We start from the raw sequence: 27,832 nt of genomic DNA on the forward strand, positions 1-27,832 counted from the left end.
CTCTTGCTTCTCTTCAATCAAATCAATACCTTAGGGATTCTTAAATTTGGTAATTGGCTATTCTAACTCTATCTCTGAATAGCCTTTGTCTATTGACAGCGCCATTTAATTTTTCAGCCTTCCAGAGTGAACTTATAGTACAACCTTATATCGAGGCTTAACATTATTGCTGTACCAACTGCCCTGGTATATTTATTAGTTGGTACTAATTGGGCGTGCCGTGGGTTTTGATCGTAAATACGACGGCGCAAATGTATAACTTGCGTTGGGGCTGTCATGTCGCAACTGCTACCTAGCTCAGGATATGGAAACCAAGTTTATTTATCGATTTAGTGGATAACGAATTCTATAAATGGAAATATAAATATATGAAAGAGGATACTGACTGACTGACATATCAACGCACACGCAGCTTAAACCGCTGGGTCTTAAGATTTTAAATTTGGAGTGTAAGCTCCGTAGTGGTCAAGGCGTGCAATAAGAGAGGATTTTTCAGAATTCATAAGTTATAGAACGGGATTTTTAGATATACGCAAGTGGAGCCGCGAGCGACGAGTACCTACTCTAGTCACCTATAAATATAAAAATGAACCAATGTTCATACATACATACAAATATGATCACGTCTATATCCCTTACGGGGTAGACAGAGCCGTCTTCGGTCAGAACAGTCTTGAAAACACTGGTAGGCTACGTTCAGCCAACGCCTAAAAAGATAATCCTAAGTTTATAAGCTTATCCCTTATTCGCCTTATCAATGATCTTGACTCGTTTTATTAGTCAGGTAAATTTAACCGTTCGCCCACGAACACTTGATTTCGCTTGGTCATTACAATTTAATAACGAACAACAGGCAGTTTCGTTAAAAAGTTGTTCACTGCTGTGAATGCTGTTCGCTCATTGATTAATTACAAATATTCCCAACATATGCAACTTTCCGAACGTGTAACCCGTCCGTCCATAATGGAGGTGAAGATAATAACAGTTCTATCTGTTTAACCGGTTTTTGCAATTAAACGCGCCCTCGGCCTGACACGCTCAACGGGTTAAAGTTTTCTTTTTAATTTAATTTTAACTACTGCATACGTTGAACGTTGTTATTTGCATTTTTATGCTTAACAAGACATTGGAACATTCCACGCCGATCTGCGACAAAAACAATGGAGCTTTTTCGATCGAAGGACTACATCTAAGTAGGTGGGAAGCGAGCATTATCATTATTTATAAAGTTTATGAACACTAAGAAAAAAATTATAGGTATTCATTTTCCTTGTGTGATAAACAAATTTAAATGCTGTTAAATAAGATAAAAGGGAGAGAGAGAAAGTTTTATTACTATATCATAATATAGTTTATCTAATAATTAAACATATCATCAAAACTGTAATGCATTTAAAAAAGATTTTCAAAAGAAGGAACTAATACAGAAGATTCCGTGTTTTTTCGCATGCACTTTACTGACTAAAAATCTTAGCAATAAATTAAAAAGAGCTGGAAGAGATTTCTTTTGAAATATGCAAAACCTACGTAACTTTGTTCCTTTTGTTTATCATTCTCGATGTTTTCTATGTACATAAATTAGTAAATAAAGAAATGAAATGTTAAATCATATTGATACAATTTCCTACACAACACTAGGTGCAACAGCGGGTGGCAATTCTGATCATTCATCATCATGGAAATATGTTACTAAATGTAAAACGGTGTTTATTAACATGTCTGTCAATGTTCAATAAACTACCAGTAAATTATTGTCGGTATAATCCTAAAACTAGTCCGTGTATGTACAACATTTCGTGCACTATATGTAGGTAAGTACGTACAATCAACTGCGACTTTCTCATAGTACTTTGTTTATGTTATGATATGATATTGTTTGATAAACTAGTGTAGAAAATTTTTAATAGGTTTTTATTGAAAAGTCTTTAAATTAACTTATTAAAGAACAATTTATATTATTTTATTCGTTGTCTGTGGCCTAGAGTTTCATTAATATATAAAAATAAAAACGATAAATATATACTCGTATTTTATATAATATTTCTTCTATATTCTTGCAAAAACAGTGAAAATTTTACAATTACAAGAATTTACTAGTATCACAGAATAGTTCAATCATATCTTACTGGACTAAGTGTTGTTAAAAGAGCTTTTGAATGTTATTGAAAAGAGATATAGTAATAAAACATATGATTACTATATTCCTCATCGATCAAGCCTTATCGAACACTAGAGAATTCACTAAGCCTAAAGAATCGAAAGTACAAAGAGATAAGGCGATTCCAATGAAACAAATGGTAGCTCGTTTTTAATTGAGTGTCATTTCCAAACTAATGGGCAAAGATCAATCGGCGCTCTTTGAAAGCTTAATTATGTTTATTTGGAGCCATTAATTGTGAACCAGTTAGGTTAATCATTCCGCTTAAAGTAGTTAAACCCATTCGAAAGTTTTTTATAAGACGCGTATTATAGACTCTCAATATTTATACGCTCGGTCAAAAATGCTACCGGCTTGGACGCGATGACATCTCTTTTAGAAGCTCGTAAAGTTTCAAATATATTTGAAAACTTGAATTTCCAAGTATATAACCGCATTTTAAACATACATAATGAAGAACTTAAAGAGCACTTAAAGATAACGGTAAAAAGCGGTAAGCCAATTGGATTGCCCCAAGGGATAAAAAGCTTAATCAGTGTAAAAATCCCGATGCAGCGAACTGCCTTTATTGCGCCAGAACAAATTTGGGCTGAACCCAATTACGTAAAATGACTGTGCAATAATCGATCAAAGAACCAGGTGCTTCGGGACAACTGTCGAGACCTACCACCGCGGGCCGAATCGACCATGTCAATCACATTAATTAATCATTCAAATTACTCAAAAGAAAATTCTTTCCACACAAAATCGCTTGATTTCTTCTCACGTAGAATACAGTGGCTCTTAAAAATTTATGACTCTAAGGTCTAATCAGGTGCCTCCAGAGAAAATTATTTTGTGTTTAGGATATTGTTGTTTTTACCATTGAAAACTGTCATAGTTGGGCAATATTATCCTTACCTACATTTGTAGCATTAAATTATCAGGTGTTGAATACGAAATGAATGAATCATCATGTCATTAAAGTTACAGAATATGTGATCCATTCATTCCCAAATCCAGTTAATTCAATGGGATCTGTACTTAAACGATCACGAAGTTAGCGCCAATCTTGGTCATAAATCGTCCTGAAAGAACTACCTTTATGGACGCGAGAGGGTTAGCCCTGGTAAATACTAATTCGCTCGAAGTGTTAAAGGCTTGCTAATGTCCCATTCATGTGTCTTTTTCAATGTTATTCCGAGGAATTGATAGATACATTCAAAGTATATTCAAATGGTTCATTTTACGACTTTGAATAAGAAAAATATGATATAGTTGTCAATTATTTTATCAAAACAAATATGTACATAAGTATATGTTACAAAATAATATAGTATTTTCTCCGTTGTATGTGCTTTAAAGCAGTATGTTTCAATATTAAATTACTCAAATTTTCATGCCATTTTCATACAATTAAAAACTGTTCATACCACTACTTAATGTGATATCTTTCTACATTATACTCACTCATGTTTGTAGACTATAATTTATCAATATGTAGTTCATCCAACTAATTTACATGCACATGATATTCATCTCTAAAGGGACGTAATAAGTTTAATAATTGCATACATTAGGTCAGGACATTGAACTTGCGTTCCTGATGCATCGTGTAAGGCGACGCCCAGTAAGTGACGACTTTAAACAGTAGCTGAACTAATATTTTAAAGCATCGGAAGCTAGCACAATTATATTTTAAAGATGAAAACAATTATAAGTAACATTAATTCAAATTAATTAACAATTTATTATCTTACCCACTCTGTTTGTTTTGTTTACCCCATAAGAGATTAAATGTAGGTACCTATGTAGATGAACAAGGAATTTCAAAACTTAAAACAGGAAAAGAGATATAGTGTACATATAAATCTCAAATTATTTTGATTTTAAAATACTCAGCAGTAAAATTTAATATGTCGGTGGCCTAATCGGTAAGGTGCCCGGTTAAAATGCGTGATGCGCAGAAAGGCATAGCTTCAATCCCACGTCAGCCATGTACCGATTAGTTTGGATGTACATTAGTTAGAATACCAACCGATGAGGACAAACATCTACAATCTGCAACACAAATAATGTGTATCCATGAACGATCCAATACGAATTAGGTTTACCATGCAAAGGTTGCGGAGGTCAGATGGGAGTCGATTCGTGTAAAAAGATGACACCCAATCCAGGATCCATATTAAAATAGCTCTTCAAAGTGATGAGGAAACAATCGGGACTAAAGCCAGGAGGAAGATGAAGATGTAGATACGTAAGTTATCACGATAACTAAGGATTCAGGGTCTATAATAACACAGACTAAAATATAAGTCTGATTGAGCAATTCAATAAGAGATTTTTTTTTAGATAAAGCGAAAAGATAACATAATCAATCATTGATAAATGAGTCAATTATTACTGGTCTAGACCATGGATATGTCTAGACAGAACTCTTAAAAAGCGAATCTATAAATTGTTGGGCCAATTGGTTACCAACAGACTTGAGACATTCCATAGAAATATTAAAGATTTTATTTTGTTTGCAACGAGTAAACTCAAAACTTGATTGATGTCGGTGATGTTTGGCACGGAGGCAGACAAAACCTTCAGGAGTAACAAAGGCATTCTTAAATTCCCAAAGGAGCGAATCCCCGCGCAAAGATTAGCAAAGTATAAATTTGAAAATTGATGTATGAAGATTGCTGTGTGGTTTCTTTCCCATTGATGACGTAAAAGGCGACTAAGAGAGGGGCTTAACAAGCGTGGGATTCTTCTTTTAGGCTTCTTGTACACAGATGGGCTAGCAATCTGTCACTTTTTAAATTTCAATTCCATCAGTACTCCACACAGCTGAACGTGGCATTTCGGTCTGTTTTTTCAAGACCGTTGGCTCTGTCTACCCCGCAAGGGATAAAGACGTGATCATATGTATACGAAGATTGAAGGTGTCCTTCTAGCTATTCATTATTCCTGTGGCCGTACTGTGCATCCATATGCATGTGCATTTGTGCTTGGTTACACTGCTTATTGAAATTCCGTTGAGGAACATACTAAAGTATGTGTTTTATTGCGCAGACAACCGGCACTGATGGATTTAAACGCATGCAAAATCAGTAATGGTAAAGTAAATACACCTCAGTCATTTTCCGTATGTAGTAAATAATTAAATTTTATGTACTATTTCCTTTGTTGGAAACTGGCTGGCGATAAAAAGATGAGTACCGTGTGGTCTGTGGTCGGTGGCTCCACCTCTTTCCCATGGGTGTTGTAAAAGGCGACTAAAGGATAGGTTAGTAAACTTGGGATTCTTCTTGTAGGCGATGGGCTAGTAACCTATCACTATTGGCATCCCAACTCCATTATAAAGCCAAACAGCTGAACGTGGTCTTCTTTTTTTCTTTCTAGCACGCGAGGAACCTTACTTTCATGTCAAACTTCCTTTTGGCCCATAATTTTTACCTCTTTCAGATGTGGTGCTCCTGGTGGGTGTTTTTTTTTTACCACGAAATTGGATCAGGTTACTCAGAATTCAGGCTATTTCTCGTTCAGAAGTGGTGGCTGTGTAGTATATTTGACGTAACCAGCAGACAAAGAATGCTGTCGATTTTTATATTCGCTGTAATGCAATTGGTTTTTTCACAAGTACATTTTGTAAAATATCTAATGAATATTGGTGCGAAAATGGCATTGTTGATGCAAAAATAAAGGAAAAACAAAAAAAAAAACAATATATTATAATAAAAATTTAATTTGTTTATTTTATAAACAACTTAATTTACAAACAATGTCATAATCATAACACTTGACTTTGACTTAAATACAACATCTCAATAGCACATATAATACAATCTAGATTTAAAACTGATATCACAGATTTTTATTTCAATAACAACTAGACTATTGGATAAATATGCATATTTTTAAAATTAAAATGTATAAATTATTCATCGATGTTTACAAAAAGCATAATTATTAAAAAAAAATTAAAGAAAAACATATTTGTATTTTTTATTGTAAAAAATATATATTGAGTCTTCGATAAGTTATTTGATTTTGCTATTATAAATGTTAAGTTAAACTAAGTTTGAGTTGTAATATATTTTTGTTTTTTGCCAATAAGCGCTTTATGTCATGTCTCATTCATTCCATTAATATCACATCTTATAAAATATTTACACTCAATATAGGATTTTACACAAAGCAAGGACGCACATCGGTCAGTGCTCTGTGCATTTTGTAAATAGCTTTGGCCGCAGCCAACAAAATGTCATGTCATTTTCTTCGTCAGGTAATACAAAAAGTAGTTTTATTTAAAGTAGGTATTCTACAATACATTTTTGTTTGTTTCATGAAACTTTTGTATTGCACATTTAAAATATTCATAATATTCCATCGTTAATCTTGTTTGTTTTTCAATTATAATTTAAATAAGATTCACAAATACTGATATTTGTATTTAGAAAATGATTTGCTTTTTACCAAATTTGCTCTAAAATGAGAATCGTTGTCTGTTATAGTGATTTGTTATAATATTTAGCACATTCATATACTACAAATATACTTTTAATACCTAACAAAATATTTTTTTGTAAAATTAACAAGTTAGTAATCAAAAAATTATTTTGCAAGTCAAAAGTATTTCTTTATACAATGTTCTTCGACTTCAAAATTTTGCTGAAATGAGTTCCTACAAAAATGTGGCTTTGAAATTGCTTTCCTGTTTTGTGTCCTAAGCTTCATAAAAACACTTTAGGTTCAAACTTATATTATCCATCATACAGTTCAGAATAATTATTTTCTGTCATGTCAATGAATGTTTCATAAATTAACAGTAAACACGCTTCAACACCACAAATAGTTGCAGAATTTAGTGCATAGCGGTTAAACTGTGGCTATACAATATACATTGAGAAGTTTGAATGTGCTTGTGTGGTCAGCCCACGGCAGAACTATTTGAACCAGCTGCAGGTTTCATTGGAATTAATTTTAATGTGAAGAGCAAATTTATTTAGATACAACAATGATCCTTTATACAATTAAATACTGTAAATTTAATTTATTGAGATAGTATAAGTAGGTGTATTATAAGTAAATTCTTGTTTAAATCTTAGGTGGTTTTTAAAAGTATGTGTTTTTCAAAATACCTACGTAATTGAAAGTTGTGAAAATGGGTCTTTAATATAATCCACCATTGAAATGGCCAATACAATAAATATACTTGTAGCTGCGATCAAAAACAATTTCTGATATAACGATTTCAGATGTTCATAAAGAATAATTTCTACCTAGCCCATTAAGTAAATTTACCAAAGGCTCATGGATCATTTGAATATAAGGAAAATGTTTCGAATACGTCTAGACTTATTTCAATTACCCTTCAGTGAAGCGTAAATGTTTATCCTTGAATTGAAATATCGTTTGAAATACATCAATTTACATTTCAGACTCAAACTCAGGACCACTTGGGCCAAGTCGTAGACAACATATTTTTTTAAAATTGCGTTTAGTTTACGCGTTGCTTCACAATTCACAGATAAGAAATCCATAAACAAATATTTGTCTTGCGTTTAGTTTTCTCTTAATTTTCTCAAAATTATACCTGTATTGCGCTATCTCGGGCAGAACTTAAATTGGGGAAACAGGAAACAATGCAGCGAGAGGAACCTGCAACAAAGAACAGTTTTGTACAAAATGGCGTTTATCTACCGTCGAGCTTGGAATTTGTCGTCTGTTACTGCAGAATTTACTGCAGAATGATATAAAACACTAAGATTCTCGTGCTTTCCAACTATAAAATGAAATTGAATTATTTGATTTAAGAAGAACGGTTGTTATATCTTAAGTATGTAACAAAATAAGAAGAATAACACGTTATCTATATAATATCTATATAAAATAAGTAGAATAAGTAGGGACTTATTGAGCACTTGGAATATTAAGAAAAAACATGCAAAATTAAAGTTGTTACTCGACAAAGAATGAAATTTTCTTCATTTTATATACATACATACTTACATATAAATAATCAAGTCTTGAAAATACTGTATATGCCAAATTCAACTGTTTGGCTTTATGATAGAATTGAATTAAATAGAAAGTTTTAATACCTTAAAGAAGTATATCAAATTTATAAGCTTATCCCTTAGTCGCCTTTAACGACATCCATGGGAAAAGGATAGAGTGGTCCTTTTCGTTTTTCTGTCGGTGCTGGGAACCCCACACATTTTATATAATACTAACTTGTACTGATTACATGTAAATATTATTATGAAGCATAATTTTAAGAAGCTTATTAGTAAAGCCAATCATGATTTTATTTATCATTACCTTGTAGGATCGTATCTGGTATCGAAACCAGGTACGTTGACGACATTCCACTCATTCTTAGTCTTGGCGTAGCTGAACGAGATCTGGTCTTTGAAGGTCTCCGATGGGAGTAGTTTCATCTGCTCGTAATGTGAGTGGAATTCCGAGATTGGAGTCATGTTCTTCTTCATCAGATATTCTGGAAAAAATGTTGATCTTAGGACGATACTCTTACTCAAACATGATTGGATTAACGAACATTGAGTAACATAGTATTAATTATATATAAAAAAAGTTAACTTTATAATTTCTTCACTTATAGGGAGATAATCCACATAAATATAAATGCGAAAAAATCACATCAGGCCTTTTAATTTAAATAAGTTCAATTAGTTATTTACACGTATATTATAAATACAGCATGTATAATTTAAAATGCATCTATGTGGTAATAAAATAAATAATAAAAAATTATGGACACCGTTTTTTAAACTTGTTTAACATGGCGGATGACCTTAGCGGTCATGCATCGAAATGATTCATCCCAATTTAGTTCGCTTCCATTCATGATGATATTTTTAGAAGCAATACAATAGGTACAAAAGGCATTGTCAAATGTATTTGATTCTTTGTTCGGTCCACTGAGTTAAGTCCTAAGTATACGAAAAATTCTGGATTCGTTCTATAAGTTTGCTTTTTTTGTTGTTATTCCTATTTAGATTTGAAATGGTAAAATTATAGGTATATTGTTTTGTAACCATTTTTTAAGTAGCGCAAAATAAAAATCGTAATATGACGATTTCAGTTTCTTAACAATTTAACATTGGATACAAGGCATCACTTATTGACGTTTCATAGCGCAAGTGTAAATGCCTAAGTGAAGCATCGGGAAATATCTGACACTTGTACCAATTCAAAAATAATTTATATTATGCATAAACAAATCACGTCTTTTTTCCGGAGTAGTAGGCAGAGACTAAATTTTTCCACTTACCACGATCCCTGCATACTTCTTTCGCTTCATTTAGGTACATTGATAACTCTATGCAAGTTCGTCGGTTTCGGGTACTCTTGTCCTGACTTTTTGCTAGAACTTCTCCGATTTGATCAAGGGACGTTTGTCTAGGCCTTCCCAATTTATATTATACTAATTACAATTTTTAAATAATACAGGTTAAAGGCGCACGTAACGAAATTTATATTAAGAAGTTGCGAACCAAAATATCAATGTTTAAACAAATCTTTATAGGCTCTTATCTTTACACATGCCTTAATAAAGTACTTACACTATCCTAGTGGCTTAACGTATGCAAAATCGACCGTTCCTTGTAAAATATAAACCGGATTTGTAAGATAAATCTGGGGAATATTGTATGTAAATTAGCTGGAGTCTGCGCTAGGGAGGCACCCTGCGCTGCGTGAAGGAACGTGGATAACGGACGTGGAATTTAAATGCTTTTGTGATTGTGTGAATGATGTCATCAAGAGCAGTATATTTAAATTTAATTATTTCTTTATGTATTATATTTATTGCTAAACTGGGTGTTCTTTTTTTATGATTTCTCTAGATGAGCTCGGAATATTAACTTATCTGCATCATATAGGTACATTGATGATGAACATGAATATAGTTGTGAAATATTACTTAAAATCTGTACAAAAAAAATATAACACTCACCAATAATAAAGCCTATTGACATATCGTCCGGCAATCTCGTGCCCTCGCAGACTGTGATGAATCGCCCACCGCTGCAATAAAAATATGCTTTTAACTACCAAACAAACGTAATTACGTAGGTACGTATAACGTATAAACATAAGTAACGAAACATACAAGGTAAATTTAAATCCCTGCAGTGGGATCCAACTTAGTATGGGAACATTCTGGTGAAAGTTCAAGCGGATACCCTAAACTTTTTAAGATGTCTAACAGCTTTGATAATAATAGAAGGAATTCAACGGACTTCAAATCTCATGTTCGTGTTTAGCTGCACTTCTCTAAATTACTTATACTAAAAAAACTAATGTAAAGTCCCATATTTTCTTTTTTTATCTGATATCTATTATCAGATAAAAAAAGAAAATATGGGACCACTTTGAAAGTATACTTCAAAATTACACAAAAAAAAAATTAGTCATCAAAATCACTTCATAACCAAGATACCGCGTAATTAAATCGTATAGTCGAATTGATTATCTCTTTCTTTCAAGTCAGTCGAAAAGAGGAAAGATGTCAATAAATTGATAACATTGAGGTTAAACAAACCTTGCGATAGGTAACATTTTGAGGGCCAAACTTCTGCTAATGCAAAACCCGGCGCCTCCGGTCGCGAACCAAAATGAAAACCATAACTGAAACAAATTGAACAGTCTCAACAAACTTTACTCAATAAACAGCGAGGCGGATTCCTTAATTAAGTCGGGTTATATTCAAATGGTTAGATTATCCACACAAGGGTATCAGATTTGTTGTCTTGGGTTTAATAAGTTTTGTGATTTATTCATTACGGGTTAATGTAGTTTTACTTTATTATGATACTAGTAGTGATTCACTTGTTCACACAAAATTTTGTGTTAAATTAAATATTACTTTGGCTACGACATGACAGCATTCATCTCTACTCAGTTTGTAGCGTTCTTTTCTAAAAGTTCCAAACATTTTTCTTCGTGCAAATTTGACATGTAGCTGTAGTAGCAATTTAGAATAGTTGGCAAAGAGCGCAGAGCTTAGTTATCTAACATTATTGTAAATAACGTAATAAAATTACCTTATTAGTGGGTTTCTTAAATATTTTGACAGGTTTGCTGACTGACGTTCTACCGAGATACCAGTCTTCCTGGTGGTTGTAGTTCTGTAAAATCTTGACTAGTCGAGGCACGTTCACATAGTTGTCATCGTCGAAATGGCAGAACCATCTGTTGATAAAAAGAATGTGTTAAAACCTTGAAGAAAAATTTGTTAAATGAGGTAATTGAATGTTAGCCCTTAAACCTTCCGAGATAAGGTAGGTAGTCCCCTAGCGCTTCGCTTGGCACTTTAACCGTGGATCCTGGAACGAAACGGCCTTCTTCTCATGTGGGGGACATAAGAAGAAGGCCGTTTCTGCTAGACATAAACACATAAGTAAAAGTTTTTGTTTTACAAGATAGTTAATATACCACTTACAACTAGTGTAATAGAAATTAAGGATTAAAAGTCAGATAAGGGAGACAACACAGTCTAATATTTTAACATTTTGACATGCTTTATTGAGCGAATATTGTAACCAAAATGTAATTGTAAATACAAGAGAAAGAAAGAGAGAAAATGTGTTAAACTCAACAACAATTTTATTCGAGTTTCTAGTAAATGTAAAATCTTTACAACACACCAATAAGAGAGACTTAAACTTTCCAGAAAACAACAATATGCGCTGAAACACATTTAAAAAAATAAAGAAATACCATGTAATGATTATAAAGAAACGATGCTGTATACAAAAAGGAACATGCATAAAAATTATGTCAGCCTCAAACTAACAATTTGACTCGACATCAAAGTATTATCAGCTGGGATGTAATAACTTTTGAGCGCAAAAAAAAAAATAGCAAGATTGTCTGCCTGACCTGGTGGCAGCAATTAGCGCCAGTGTATAATTTCGCAGACGGCGCAAAATAACAGGAGCTGCGCTTGCGCAACTCAAGGCGACTTAGGCTGTATACACATTGGCTACATCGCACGCATGAAAATATAGTAAGTTGAACAGAATTTTAAGGTTTGCATATATTGCAGATATTCTGTTCCCGTTCATCTACGCGTGTTTCCAAGTTGCACCCCGACCGTAATACTTCAGGCCTAGTTTCTGGTTTCAATATTTTTTTTCATTATTACATCAATTTCAATACACAATATCCTACTTTATGGTATCAAATTGAATGAACACTTTAGACTTAAATTTTCTTCCTTCTCAGTTTGATACAAATTTAATATAGTAATTCCATATTTGAAGATCAAAATAAAGAGTTACTTATTTTACCAGAGCTCCAGTGTGCCCTGGCCTTAACAGTGCGGCGTACGACAAATGGCCTGAGACGCCAACTTATAATCTGTATCAGGTTTCTGCATATCGAGTTTGCGAAATTATATCCTATATTCTTGCATAGCAGCTGTTTAATGGTAACTCGGGCTATGTTAATTGGTTCAATTAATTGCTGTTATAAATATGTTGTATTAAATCGTTTTCCTGGTATTTCGAAGTGTTTACAATTTTGCAAAGTGGACTCTGTTTAGTTAATAATTAAATATTGGGCGTATTATACTCTGAAATTGTTATAAACTTTGGAGGTATAATTAATGTGGGCATTTAGGCTCAAATATGAAACGTTAAATATGTTTACATTAAATTTCAAAATGATATTAAAGATGACTTAATGGACGTAAGTGGGTCGGTAGTCGTTCAAATCCTACTTTGGCCATGTACCAATGACTCTTTTAAAACGTATGTACTTTAGTTTGAATACTAACAGATGCTCTTATGGTGAGGGAAAACATCGTGAGGAAGCCTGCACATTCAGGCGACTGGATGTGCAACCATGGATCCAATACGGGTTAGGTTTACCTGCAAAGGTTACGGAGGTCAGATGGGAGTTGCTTCGTGTAAAAACCTGACTCACCCAATCCAGGATCCATGGTCAAAGGCATACCCCGCTCTCCAGAGGGGTGAGGATGCAACCGGGACTAAAGCGGGAAGGAAGATTAAAGAGGGATTTAATTTTCTCAAAGATTACAAAATACAATTAATGTTTAAACCTCAAATATTTTATTTCGACAAAGTACTTATACATGACTATTTTTTAACATGCATACGTAGTTTACATACTTATTTGATTTAGCATAGGTACATAATGTTCACACTTTATGTGGTAGTGTAGGAGATAAATCATTAAATGAAAGACGGTCAGATTTACACGGCCTCGCATTTTATGGATTAATACAATAAACAGATGAAAACATTCATTTTGAAACACATAATGCACTGGAATCAATATTTAACCATGTCATGTCCATTTTATTGATATAGTCACGCCGAAGATGTGAAGTTTTAATTAAATTAAATCAGTTTCGTCACGCATCTTTTATACCAGCGACTACGAACTAAGTGTGCACAGATAAATTTTTTAAGCTAATCTGATATATTTATGAAATTTTATTTCTTGTTAGTTCTCTTTATTATCATACATATGTACATACATATATAATCACGTCTATATCCTTGCGGCGTAGACAAAGCTAACAATTTTGAAAAGACTGAAAGGCCACAATCAGCTATATGGCTTAATGATGGAATTAAAATTGAAATAGTGGCAGGTTGCCAGCCCATCATCTACACGAAGAATCCCAAGTTTATTAGCCATTCCGTTAGTCGCCTTTGCGGGAAATTGGTGCTTTTCGAACGTGCCGGGAACCACAAGCGTAATGCCTGTAACCACACGGCACTTTTATCATCACGTCATTTTAAAATTAGATATAATTAGATTTAAGTAATGTGATGTCAATAAGTGATACCTACTATCCAATTTTAAAAATAAATCTACTCTATTCTAAAGTCTTTTTATTACAGCTTAAATAGTGATAGAACCACGTCTTTTTGATTTAAAGACAAGCACTTATCATGAGGCGAAGTTTACTATAACTTTATTAACTTTATCGCCCTTACATAATACGTGATCGTGCCGTATCTAGAAGGATTTGCTCCGCACTATAGGGTCTGTAATCCTATTGGGCCAGTCCGTGGCTCACCTGGATCAGGAAACTTTAATTTAGTGAGATAAAACAACTTCGAAGGTTTTTTTATCTTTTAAATGTTATAGGTATGGAACCAACTTTATCGGTATATCGTGCAACTTTTTGTTACGAGTAGTACTTAATAGGGTATTATAGAAAACTTTTATGAAAAGAAAACCACCTCCAATCGATATACTCTTTTTTTTGAAGTTGGTTCAATATCTAAAACCTTTTCCTAAGTGTCGCTAACACTTTCACGAAACCGCATTATAATCGGTACAAACATACATACATACAAACAAACATAACTGAGAACCACCTTGGCAAACGTTGGCAGTTGAAAATATAGATAAAACGTCGGCGATATTGTTTGAACTTTTCAGAGCTTATATAATACGAAAAAGTTAGTAGGTATAGTATATAAATTAATGAGTTAACTTTTGAACTCTTTCATACGCCAAATGAGGCATGACGTGAAGTTCTGTCTTCTCTATATGAGATAACAAGTTCTTTTTTTAATTTTTAATCTGTTACATTCTAAATCTATTCAAGATATTTAAATTCACACCATAAACAAAATGGACGTTGACACCTGACAAGATGTAAATAAGACTGCATTTTGAAAATAAATTAACTGATTGACCCCACCAAGCGCCAACATTTAGGGGTCAATTTGGTACTGAATGATCATTAGTTAGTTCGTGCGTTTTTTATATATATTTTTTTCAATACCCGTTACGATGATTACCATATTATAATACCCGTATATTAGGATGTAATGAAGTACAAATGAAATAGTCATCCACCGTATTACGCTTTGAACTGCTGTAAACTATAAAATTAATAAAAAAAATGGTTACCACAACTGTTTTTTTTTAATTAAAAATGAAGATCCCGAATAAAATTTGCTATCTTTCCTTATTTTAGTCTGGGAATAAAAAGTAGCTTTTTATAAATACTTTGTATTATGTATTTAGGTGTAAATATTATTAGTTTTATATGAAACTACTAATTTGTTTCTCAAATTCGCAGACAAATTACTATCTGTAAACTTATTTCACAAAGGTAAACTTGTACACTTTAAACTTCTTGTTGTTACAAATAAACCTAGGGTTTGTTGTATTCCCCTCCCCTACTTAGGGTCACGGTAAATTCAGATAAAATTTAATCCCAATCGGGCATTTAATGTGGACGGTAAATTAAATGTGAAAATTTGGCTTCAGTACTAACACAAAGGACTCAAATAATTACATTTAACATGAGGCCTGTCCGAGTGGATTGACAACGCATTAGAGCCGATCCAATAGTTGTTAATGGTGTGATTCGAGCATAATGATTATAGGCTTCGATTCCACAATTTGATTGACTATGTAAACTACAGTTTCATATGTAGAAATAACCATTTTTTATTTAGATAATCGTTTCATTTTCAAAATAATTAGGAAGGTATTATATTAAATGAGAGGAGGTAAGCAGAGACTAAATCTTTCTACTTGCCAAGATCCACATAGCTCTTTTGCTTCATCGATACATCCATATAATCATGTCTATATACCTGGCAGGGTAGATAAAGCTAAGAGTCTTGCAAAAAACTGCTTGGCGAGAAAAGAATCATAAAAACAGAATAGTTTAAAATATCATGTTATCGAACAGAGTACCTCCTCCATTTGAAGTCGGTTTAAAATAGTTCCAAATGAACAGTGTTTCATTGAAATACAATCCGAATATTTGGATGGGTGAGAAAAAAAGGGACGAGTGAAAACATTCATCGTTTGTGTAAACCAGACTGCGCACCTCGGCACAATATTGAAGTTGCTCTTCAAAAACCATTAACGTTGTTGTGTATTTAAGAATAGGCGACCCCAGATTAAAAAATAGAATATTAAATGTACTATAGAGAAAATGTATATTATGTATGTATACAATTTTATCTTTTTTTTTTAATTTATGACTCCCTATACAGATCTAAAAGGAAAAGCAACTTAGGGATGTTGCTTTTCCTTTTAGATCTGACTATCTACTTCTCTTCTAGAAATGCCGACTAGTAGCTTTTTAGACATAAAAAAATCAATATAAATATCGCATATAATTATGGATTTAAGTATACCTATGTACAAATAGTTTAATTATATAATATTATACGAATAATATACATATAATAATATTTTGATTTCGCACAATCAAACACTACCTAAATATGAGCAATAAGTCTGACAGTTTAACAAGGTATGAAAAACTAATAAAAAAAAATTAAAGACATCAAAGTGAAATAAAAATCCTTAACTTTTTTTGGTTCCGATAAATATGATCATTATGTGAGTCAAACAAACCCCAGTGGTGTTTATTCAGACAAGCTTCTAAAAACAGAAGTTAAGAGCATATTGTTTTTACTAAAAACAGGGTCTTGCCTTTCGAGTTGTTGTGAAGGAAAACAATCGAATTTTTATGCGTTTACTTTATTTCTATGTAAATTTTATCTTTTAAATTAACCGTATTTGATATAGTTTAGTACATATTGATCGCTATTTAAAGCCGTCAATAGCTTAGGTTTTTTTTTTGATTTCAATCTGGAAAATTTTCAAATGAGCGTACAAAAATAAAATTAGTAAATAAATAATATAAATATAAATATATCGTTAATGTAGTATATATATATCTTCAAAAAATTTGCCGATTATCATAACAACTCCTGCAAATTAAGTCTTTTCTAAGACTATCGTCTATTTCTTATTTCTTAAGTCTGAAATATTGTGAAGTTGACCTAAATGAAGAAAATGCAGCAGTTTGCTACCGCTTCTTCTGCACTTACACATTGGAAGCGGCACTAAACTTAGTTTCAAGTAATCAATTTGACGTCAGCCAATGTTGTGAAATCAAAAGATAAGACAATTCTTAAGTGATGTTCTTGATGGTCCATAATTCTGAATTTGAATTTGATAATGATGTGACCGGGAATTTATTTTTAAATTTAACCATTCTTCTAGCATAAGCCCCGGTTGTCTCCTCTTGGAGTGGGGTCCGCTGTCACCACGATCTTGGATTGTGTAACTTAGGTAGATAAGTAGGTACGTGGCGATTCCTATCTGACTTTAGCGACTTAAGGAACATAACTCACAGTGGAAAATGGTTACAAATACAGTTGCCTAAATGTGTGAGTTTACTAATGATATTTGCCCTCTACAGCATCGGCTGCATTAGTTTTTTTTACTTATTAATTCTGTTGAGGAAAATTTTTGGCAAATTATCTTCGGATTTAAGGCTCGGACTTTGAGGCACCATTGTTTGACATTACAATGGTTATTTCGTTATTGTTTGTTAATTCATTGGTCTGTTTTTAACATTTCATGTACTAATAACTATGTAGCATCGTTACTGGTCCATCAAAATGACACATCTCGCAATTATAACGCAATCAAATCAAAGTGCTGAGGAATATGATGGATGCTTGGATGTTAATCGCATGTAATTATATCGTGGATCAGCTTAAATGATAGCCATAATATTTGGGAGTGTTTAATTACATGGTTGGAAAATGAGTCGCTTACTTGTTGTTATCTTTAAATTCATACATACTTTTATATACATACATACATACATATGGTAACGTCTATAACTCTTGTGAGGTAGACAGAGCCAACAGTCTTGAAAAGACTGAAAGGCCACGCTCGGCTATTTGGCTTAATGATATAATTGAGATTAAAATAGTGACAGGTTTTTAGCCCATCGCCTAAAAACGAATCCCAAGTTTGTAAGCCTATCCCTTAGTCGCCTTTTACGATATACTTTATATAATCTTACAATACTTTATAACTTACGGAGTAAAAATTGCCATCAATATTGAAGAGACTGAAAGGTCACGTTTAGCTATGTGGCTTAATAACAAACATCAATTATTATTAATGGTTTAACATATTTTATATCAAGAGTAATCATTCATAACATCTCGCAAAATGTATTAAATACACCTTGTGTTTTGAAAATATAGATGCTTGTTTGGGATTCCCGTCGGGTATTTTAGTAATGTCATGAATTTAAGTCACGCACGCCATGTCAGATGTCGCCTAGGTTGTTTCATGTAGACAGAATTATTAAAAATGGCTGCGTCTGGACATAGGTGGGGTTAGAAGTAAGAAAGGGAATTTGGTAAAAGAAAATATTTGTTTGTTTGTTTCTTAGGTTTGTTATCTCTTAAGAGTAGGAAAAGGCATCTCGGTATAAATAAGGTTTATAGCTTCGATTAATAAAATGTGAGTATAGTTGCGGGTAAAAGTTTGGCTTAACTTTATCTTATAAGATAAAAATGGATATATATAGCTCGAATCAAACGGATATACATATAGGTACTTAAGAAGCCTTACAAAGTAATTTTAGAAATTCCATCCTTTGTAAGATGCTACCCTGAAGCAGATAAATACCATTCCTCTCTAAATTCTGTTGAACACTTTGAAGCAACTTAGATATTCTTATTATACAAACTACTGCTTAATTCATTGTTCATTGTACTTTATTGTAGGTGTAGGCTATGATTTGCAGCAGGAAACCAAAACATAGTATCATCATGTTTATAATTACGGCTTGTAGGTACTTGCATATTTAGGTATCATTTTTAATGCTACATTAAAATATGAAACAGGATCACTCGCACTTAATACATTCGAGGTTTTTGAAAAAATGGTATGATCTTTAGTTTTAGTAGTGTTTTTTTTACTTTTAACTTCTATGTTTTCTAACTAAAGAATATGATATTTAGCTTAAATGATGTCAATGAGTGAAATGGCACTTAAAGGTCGATTCAATCTTACTTTATAAAAACTGTCTCTTATGCTATAAGCATCTAAAAGCTGACGCGATGAAATAAAAAAATAAACTAAAAAATATACTTTCATTGAGCTAATTAAAGCTAACTTGCAATTAATGATCGATGTACGAGTACTTATGTGAATAGGTGTCCTAAATACAGAACTTTATATTTTTTTTTGGGAGTGCGTGTCAATTTACAAGAACGCATAAACCTGGGAAATAGCTGATAAAAAAAAGTAAAAACAGCTGATAAACAATAAAAGTACTTACTTCTTCCCACTCTCCAAGAAATAGTCGTATTCTACCGACATTTTGCAGCAGAGGTGCTCGCTCTGATGAGACGCCGGGCAGTTCGTGTTCACCATGTGACCATCTGAATAAAAACATGTCTTTGTTATTAAAAGCAATAAAATTTATTCGCCGAAAAAGGTAACATACATAAAAAAATATTAAACGCGAAAGAAACTTAACAATTTGCGCTCATAGTCCACGCGTTAAAGGAAAAGTGTGGTAAAAAAATATATAATTTTTTTCTTAAATGTTTTTGTACAAAAGAATCACAAGAGAAAGCGTTCTATCGTTGGGTCTGAAAATTAGTGTAAACATTATTCAGTATTTAAAAATATCGTTTCTCTTTTTGTAAGAATTTCTAGAGATAAAGGTTTTTATACTCTGAATTATAAAGAAATAAAAAAAGTAACTCTATATTTTGATAACTGCAACTTCCAAAAGCAAGACAGTATAAGCATAAATCCGCTTCAAAATGATAAAGTACACAATTTACAACAATAAAACTTACTCGTTTGATTTTGGTGTTTCGGATTGTCTGTGTCCGTGAAGAACCAAGTCTGGAACAAAACAAACAATAAAATTCAATAACCCATCGACTGCTATTTTATGGCCGCAGAGTTGGCGTCACTTCAAAAATATTGTTATGAAAGTGAATAAGCTTTGCGCTTTCGTGTTTGCACTGTAAACAAGTTAGTTTTGATTAATGTCAAAATTTTTTTAAACCATTTTTAATAGTTGATTGTTTTTAGGGTAGATTCTTCTTTTTAGCTAATAAATAGATGCAGTTGTTTAACGCATTTTTTAGATCCTATGTCAAAATAGTCCCCTTAGAATTTTTCTTTCGTTTCTATCGCCTTGACGATGACCAATTTTATTTAACTGCATCTATTTTAACACCCTAGCTGATTTAGCAATACAAATATGTTTGTTTGCTTAAACAATATTTCTCAAGAACGAGATAAGCACCAGTCATACTGTCAATATACGAAAAGTTTCGGAACTCACATATATGGAGCGCACTCTGTTTACATTTCAAAGAAACAACTTTATTTGCTTTGAAACATAGGTAACAAATCACTTCAAGAACTTATAGAATGAGGTACTTAATTTAAAGCATTATGCTGCGATATATACTACTCGTATAAATAAATTTATTATATCTAATTCAATGATTACCACCTACAACAGTGTAAACCAGAGGTATCTAGTATTCATTCACCTTGATAAGGCATGGAAGTTTTACCTCTTCCTCTGTCTATTTTAAGGTTAACAGGAGAGAGAGAGAGAGAGAACATAAAGATTTACCTTATGCCTTGTCCTACTGAGATATATAATTATAGCCACATGCGCATTTATCCAAAAAACATGTTTTATTTTTTATCCCATGCGAAATTATATTAAACGAAATTAAGATTAATTATAACGGACAATGGACATTTAGTAGACGTTGTCGCTTGATTTATTCAAAAAGTTAGTTAATATGAATATAAATTACCACATTAACAAATTGATAGACTATTATACACGATCAGAGGTTGCACCATTAATGTGCTATTTATGAAAACAACGCCCACACGACACGGAAAATCTGTTAATATCTGACCAATGAAATCAAATATATGGAATGGACATTTGATAACTTATGTTAAAAAGAGACATAATCATAAAAAAATATCATCAGATATGTCACGCCGTATGTATATGATTTAGTTTTAATAAAAATATATTTAATTTATAATATTATTTATTTACAGAAAAAGAAAAAAAACATCATAAGTAATTGTTATAATAAATTTTACTGCTTACAAATATCTTTTTTGTTACCTATGCATATACCTTATTAACATTACCTAAAGGTGGTGTCGTCGGTTCTTGTTGATAAGATCTCATTGGAAAGATCAGTATTAGCATTGAGGGCGGGGTTGCAATCTTGTGACTATTGACAGAACACACCCGATGTGATACCTGACTTGAACGCACAAAGATACTGTCATTCAGGAAGGTATAACAAAATCATTTATTTATTAATTATTAAAGGAAATTTCAAACACAAAAAAAATATAAATAATTTTGTAACTAATGTACTTGTGTATCGATATATTTTTTTTCTTTACGCATTGGGTTTTTTCCTGGTTGCGTCATGGCAAGGGAACAACCTGTAGTCCTGTCCGCGCTTTATCGCTTTTTTTTATTTATTTCTTTATAGTGAATGAACCTAAAATCTACAGAATAGATTTTGATGAAATTCGACACATTCTTTTTTCTGGAAATTTCCATGACAAGGCTGAATATTCCATCCGCCTTTTGAGTACAAACATTCAAAATGAAACAACATTTCGTATAGACAGTAAGCAAGTATGTAAGTTAACCCTTTATCGTTTCAATGTTAACCATTTTGCTTAATAAACAGCGTCCTGTTTGGTCCATAAAAGTCGGCGGTAATCGAACCGCACTCCCGGCGGTAATGGCTGATCGTTATAGCTTGCCGAGCACACGGCTATTTAGATATGCGGGTTTGTATAAACTGTATCTAGATTTAAACTAGACGAGAAAAGTCTTGACTAGAGTTTGAACGGAATAAAATACTTAGATTTTTGTGTTTTGTTTCTTAGATGTGTGTGTGTTAACGTTTGGAAATTAAAGTAAATAGTAAAAAAAGATATACGTACTTACTCGGGAATTATGATTGCGAAAGAGGAATGAATAGTTGCATTACATTCATAGTTTTGGAAATTTGTTTTTGGTTTTCACACTGGCTGATTGATAAAGTAGTTTAAAAAAAATCGCCGATCAACTCCACTCTATTGAATTTGTCTCACATACATTTTTAGCCCCAAATTGTCACTTCCTTTCAATGCTACATCAACAATAGGAGGTGTTTGTTCGTATGGAAGTAGGTCGGGCTGGGTAAACAGCATTACACACCCGGGTTTGTTCGCGACATGTTTGGCTAACGTGCCACGATAAATCACGGCGTACGAGTATCTGATCTAATTGGGAAAATGCTCAGTTTTGCGAGTCTAATACGAAACTTGTTCTATTCTTCTGCGAGATAATAACCAATTAACATACATACATATAGACATATAATAACGTCTATATCCCTTGCGGGGTAGACAGAGCCAACAGTCTTAAAAAGAATGATAGGCGACGATTAGCTATTTGGCTTTCAGATAGAATTGAGATTCAAATTGTGACAGGTTGCTAGCCCATCGCCCAAAGAAGAATCCCAAGTTTATAAACCCATCCCTTAGTCGCCCTTTACGATATCCATGGGAAAGAGATGGAGTGGTCCTATTCTTTTTTCTATTGGTGCCAGGACCCGAACCAAGTAAAACTATATGAAATAGTTGAGTTTGTGAAACAGTCATAATTGAAAAATAACTTTTTCTGGATCTACTCGTATACAAGTATTTACATTAAAAATATAGTATCAATGGTAAGTACCCCGTAACATAAGACTTGAATTTCTTTGGGGTTAGAACAAGGAATAAAAACCGTTATCCAGACAGCCTAAGTGTTATGAGGAACTTATAAAAATAGATTTGGAAAATGTTAGTAACTATATCAAGTGAAATGCAATACCTATGTATGTACTTGTAAGGTGCAACTGCTATTTTTATTTATTTTAGATTTGTTGTACAAATGTGCCTTGCGTGTTTCTAATGCAGTTGTACAAACAGGATTTTCTTCATCAATCCAGGGATCAGATAGAAGTGGCAGTGGATCACGGCAAGACTTCGATGCCCTTAATCCATCTACATATATTGAAAATAATACAATATTTCGACAAATGATCATAGTATTTTATTATCATCCGAAACTGATCATGGAGAAATAATGAGATTTTGTTTGAATAATTGAAATATTTATTGAAACGTTTTTTATTTATATTTATATATCTAATATTTTTTTCTGCATAGACAAGTGGAGCGAAATTTCTTAGGAAGTTTTTCCTAAAAAATCAAAGAAATTGAATGCAAAGTTTTTAGGTTCTAAGTACATCAATTGATCTTAAATTGTAGATATCTAACCTTTCAACTAAGAAGGTACACAATACCTATGTGTTCAAACTCTCTACACAAAAACAAAAGCATTGTTTTGGAAATATAATACTTACAAGACGACACGAGAATCGTTAAGATACGATTTCATCTTGCCGTTGACAAAATCCGTTGACTTCTAAGAATTGATGTCATACAAACATTTCGAAACTTTGATAAGGTTACAAGAAACTTGATATCCGGATATGAAGCGGTGTAAATACGACGTTTAACAACAATACCACACGCAATCGGTCAGCCGACACCAACTCAAGATATGAGTATTATGTTCGTTTTACATACAGATTTGGTGTTATGCCCGTTTGATGACAACCAAAACGCTTCGTGAAATATAAGAAGAACAGAATGAATAACGATATGGAAAAGAATGATTTAAACTTCTATGGATCATGTTTTAGAACTTGGGAAACAAGATTGAAAAGTATTGGGTTAAAATACCTACTTAAGAATCTTCAAATAAAACAAAATTATATTCTGGCTTTTGAAATCGAACGAAAGTACGCAATAAATTATTTAAAACCTAAAAAATAACTACTAAAATGGTATCTAAAGAAGTAAATCACGTATGAAATTTAACAGTATAAATCAAAATCGATGGATAAACGAACAAAAGAACTAAAAGCAGCGCAGGCCGGTCACGTGTCCGGCGCGCGCGCACCTCGACCACGCGCGGGCGCAGGGTCCGCTGGATAGTTATGCGAGAGCTTAGGGCTCAAAAATAAAAAAAAGATAGACTGAGTAACTAGATTCAAAATTAAAAATCTAATGCAATCAGCAATAATTTATATATTAGCAAATATTATTAATGTCTTGAAAATCAAACATTCTTGTAAATAAGAAGGTATTTTATTAAGTTTTAATATTAAATATATTAAGCAATAAATAAAACGTATCTTAAAATTATTTTTAATAAGACCTTCATAGGTATGTGAGTTTTCAAATTGTAACAATTTTCTTACAATTTGGAAACTCTCATACTCGCATTACAAAACGTTATGCATTATTTATAAGTTGTTATTATAAATTTTATTATGATAAGTTTACAGAGTGTAAACATGTCCTGTCAGTCTTTACTTTTTATTTAAAGGCTAAGCTAGCCCTGCGCGTGCGCAAGTTGGTCCTTCGAGCCGGATTAACGGTTGATTATGCACGCTCCAGATTCAGGAAACGAGTTAAATGGCCGCCGCACGACTGGCCTCGGCCCGTTCGCTATTGTTGACTCTTGTTTAGTGCACTGCATTGGCAGTTTACGTGAATGATAGTGCATTGAGAATATACTTATAGAGCACTTTAAATTGTTCACAATTTTGTTTGATTGGACAATCATTACGGTTTGAGCTTTTGATAAGTGTCTGTTATTTTCGAACTTTCTTAAGTTATTTTATTGAAAAACGGTATAGCGGTCTTTTAAAAATATTATTAAACATTATAAACAGACTTATTTCAGTTTCCAAACGATTATCGATTGTAAGAGCAGTTTTTTATTGTGTTGTCCTTTAAATTGACGCTGATGTTAATAGCGATATTAACCTTATAAGCCACATCATTCCCGCTGTGACCATTTTCTGGTACATTTATCACTTTGGTATTAAAATTTAACACTGCGGGTAGCATTTTATTGTCTGCGTCCAAAATTTTACTACCATTGTTCTTAGTTGTAGTAATACTAGATTAAATATAAATATTTAAAAATTGCACAGGGGCGTGTTGGTCCCGACATTAATGTATGGGAGTGAAAGTTGGGTATGGCAAAAGAAGCATGAAAGCAGAATAAATGCAGTGGAAATGAGAGCGTTAAGGAGTATGATGGGTGTGAAATTGAGTGACAGGATAAGGAACAGCGTGATAAGGGAATGTTGTGATGTGAAAGAAGATGTAGTTACAGGAATAGAAAAGGGTATGTTAAGATGGTTCGGTCATGTGGAGAGGATGAATGAAAGCAGGTTGACTAAGCAGATATACAAGGAGAGTGTGGAGGGAAAGGTCGGAGTGGGAAGACCTAGACGAACGTATCTTGATCAAATTAAGGACGTCCTGGTAAAGGGTCAGGTCAAAAGTACCCGAAACCGCCGAGCTTGTATGAAGAGAGTTATGAATGTGGACGAAGCGAAAGAAGTATGCAGAGATCGTGGCAAGTGGAAAGAGGTAGTCTCTGCCTACCCCTCCGGGAAAGAGGCGTGATTTTATGTATGTATGTATTTAAAAATTAATTGATATAGGTACAATGTTTTTTGTTTTTCTAAACTGATGGTTTCGTGATATACAAATTTATCAGATAGGAACCTACCTAGCAGTCAGTTAGGTATATTCTTATATGATAATGATTATTCTACTTCCTGATAACTTCCCATTTTTTTTATTTACCACTCTAAAACTTTGATTATAGAATTTCACAGGAACCATAAATATTAACTTAAGTAGTAGGTACGTACTAAACTCAATACAAATTTAATCTTTACAAAGTCTTTTAGATACCAATATGTCAAGGTGGTATTTTTGAGGGGGTCCTATATTGTATATCTATAATTCTTTTTGGGGCTAAGATCATTTTTTTTTTTTTTTTTTTTTTTTTTTTATACGGGACAAATTACACTGATTGAGTTAGCCTCGAAGTAAGTTCGAAACTTGTGTTACGAGATACTAACTCAACGATACTATATTTTATAATAAATACTTATATAGATAAACATCCAAGACCCAGGACAATCAGAAAAAGTTCTTTTCTCATCATGCCTTGACCGGGATTCGAACCCGGGACCTCCGGTGTCTCAGACAAGCGTACTACCGCTGAGCCACAGAGGCCGTCATCATGATAATTAATTTCAAGTAGGTACTATCTGAAATAAAAAAAAATATACACTTAGGTCGGTATCTTCCCCTTCCCAGTGTGTATTAAACAATAGATACACCATTGTCTATGGGAAGGAAACTGAGAGAGGGTAGGTAGGTAGTTCTTACATAATCAACTTAATTTCTAAGTTCATATGTTGCTTATTTATTAATTAGAAACTCGAAATAAAAACAAAACAGAATGAAATAAACAACTGATTGTTGGATAAGAAACATGTCTCGACTTCTGGTTTAGTTAGTCTGGTTTAATAAAAGTGACATTTATTTATTAAATTTTTAATGATAGTCTACCAATTCGTAATAACAAGCTTAAACATATTGGGTATGGTATTTGACTTAGTCATTTAGGTAAATCTTCGCTGAGAAAATATCATTATGATATAGGTGTTTTGGTACGTACCTACCTATTAGTAATGACTGATGTTTTAATTGTTTGTTTGTAATATCTTTTTTGTACATTGTCTGTTGTTTTTAGACCTTTCTTATTGAAGTACATACCTATCTCAGTTGCAATATTTTCTTGATTAGTGTTGTTGTCAATATTTTGTAAATAAGTTGTCAGCATCAAATAAATCTTATATTTAATCAACTCACTTGTTCTTTTGCCAATTGGAACCATGTCTTCAAGATAATTGGCAATCTTGTATCCTGATAATGTTTAGTTGTTTTAACACTAATAAAAATGTCATCTAATGTTATGTTTTTATTTTGTCCACTGTCAAGTACACTCGTTTTCGTCACAGGTTCAATAGAAAGGTCCCCCACTTGCACTGGTCTTTCTTGGAAGTTGAAACTGACTCCTCCTTGATATACTAAGAGGCTACAGTACCCAAGTGCTATCAGCACAATTGCTGCTTTAATCATCCTTCGCCCTCCCATGCCAGAGCCGGATGGCGCCGAAGCACCGATAAGCTTGAGAAAGTCTGAGCACCTTATCACTCATCTATTGAACTTTATATATCGAAACACTATTGATAAACAGCGCGCAGTAAAGCGTCTAACGCGGTACGCTGTCCCAGCGTCAGAGAACGGTTACAAACTAAATAAAAATGTAGCACAACACGCTTGGACAGCACGGCTCAAACTACGCCCGCGCCGCACCCCCACCATGTGGTGTGAGCTAGAGGTCTGATCTGTTTGTCTCACTTACCCAGCAGGCCCTACCTGCGCGCGCGCCTGTCTGCCGCCTGCACCGCCACCGGCAGAGCAGCGCCTGTTGTCAATGGCTTACTTAATTATTTCCAACATCCATGAAATCTTCAATCATGCTAAATATTATAAAAATATAAACAAAGTTTTTATAACTAATTGTTTTTATATTTTATAGTCAATTTTCCTATAAAGAAAAATAATCTTAAACTAGCGGCCCGCGCCGGCTTCGCACTGGTGGACATATTTTGAATAATCTACCTGAAAACTAATTTATTTCAAAACAATGTCCTATGTCACTTTTGAAGGTCTGTTCTATATCTGTGCCAAATTTTATCAAAATCGGACCAGTAGTTTTTGAGTTTATTCCACACAAACATACAAAAATACAAATCTTTCCTCTTTATTATTAGTGTGGATTAGTGTGGATAATAGCGAATTTAACGCCACCTACAAAAGAATAAAAATTTTTCAAGAAATCCCACG

At 33.1% G+C, this 27,832-nt stretch overlaps 1 protein-coding gene across 1 annotated transcript; it reads right to left on the reverse strand.

Annotated features, from left to right (window-relative positions):
- Positions 1-5,998: 5,998 nt before the first annotated feature.
- Positions 5,999-27,262, reverse strand: LOC106134492 (fringe glycosyltransferase). Its single transcript, XM_013334556.2, is given in 9 exon segments — positions 5,999-7,786; positions 8,450-8,627; positions 10,107-10,177; positions 10,695-10,780; positions 11,197-11,344; positions 19,263-19,365; positions 19,792-19,840; positions 26,792-27,097; positions 27,099-27,262. Coding segments are annotated over 9 exon segments (1,038 nt in total). The 5' UTR covers positions 27,141-27,262; the 3' UTR covers positions 5,999-7,731.
- Between the last annotated feature and the right edge of the window lie 570 nt (positions 27,263-27,832).

This window comes from Amyelois transitella, chromosome 5 (genome assembly GCF_032362555.1).
Source record: "Amyelois transitella isolate CPQ chromosome 5, ilAmyTran1.1, whole genome shotgun sequence".
Taxonomy (NCBI): domain Eukaryota; kingdom Metazoa; phylum Arthropoda; class Insecta; order Lepidoptera; family Pyralidae; genus Amyelois; species Amyelois transitella.